At 59.2% G+C, this 801-nt stretch overlaps 1 protein-coding gene across 1 annotated transcript in view; it reads left to right on the forward strand.

Annotated features, from left to right (window-relative positions):
• nfkbil1 (nuclear factor of kappa light polypeptide gene enhancer in B-cells inhibitor-like 1) overlaps nucleotides 1-801 on the forward strand; it is a 1939-nt gene extending 1138 nt beyond the window's left edge. Inside the window, exon 4 of the mRNA XM_070850782.1 lies at nucleotides 1-801. This exon is cut by the window's left edge and continues 20 nt beyond it. Within this exon, the coding sequence (XP_070706883.1) occupies nucleotides 1-570 (570 nt within the window). The 3' untranslated portion in view covers nucleotides 571-801.

An 801-nucleotide genomic window follows, 5' to 3' on the forward strand; every position in this document is an offset into this window, starting at 1 on the left:
GATGACGACGACGAGGACTTCGGGGACTGGGCTGACCGCATCAGAAAGGAGTATTTTGATAAAAAGCACGCCGAGGCTCAGAGCCTGGCCGCGGCGTCCAGTGGGTGGAGGAGGAGGATGGGCCAACAGGAGAAGGAGCAGCGAGAGCGAAGCGACCGGGATCTGCGTGAGAGGCTGCAGAGGGAACACGAGGAGTACCTCTCACGTGCTGCACGCAAAGACGAAGAGACTCGGCAGGGCAGGAAGCGCAGGTACGAAGAGCGCTGTGCCGCCACTTTTCACGGGGGATCCTCCGCCGGCAGCTCCAAACTGAGCTACGGTGATATCCCCTGGCCGGCGCCGCAGGGCTCCGTGCAGCAGATGGTGGAAGTGATGCTGCATGGCGTGGACCGAAAGGACGCGCAGGCGTTCCGGAAAACGCTCCGGAAGCAGCAGGCGCTGTGGCACCCCGACAAGTTCGCTCAGCGGTGTGAAGCTCGGCTGGAGGAGAAGGACCGGCGGCGGATCCTGGAGACGGTCACGGCGCTGTCGCAGGAGCTCAACAGGCTGGCCCAGGGTCTGAAGACCTGACCCCCCCCCCCAGAGTCTGAGGAGACATGTCTCACACACACACACTCTCTCTCTGTCTGTCTGTCTGTCTGTCTGTCTGTCTGTCCCTCTCTCTCTCTCACACGTTCAATCATTTGTTCATCCACAGTGTTGATATCATTAAAGGCCCAAATTAAACAGAAACGTGCCCCCCATGTGTCCAGACCCCCCCCCCCAAGAACCTGTAAAAAAATAAACCAATGAATCTGTAAA

The sequence above is a fragment of the Pempheris klunzingeri genome, chromosome 19 (genome assembly GCF_042242105.1).
Source record: "Pempheris klunzingeri isolate RE-2024b chromosome 19, fPemKlu1.hap1, whole genome shotgun sequence".
NCBI lineage: Eukaryota > Metazoa > Chordata > Actinopteri > Acropomatiformes > Pempheridae > Pempheris > Pempheris klunzingeri.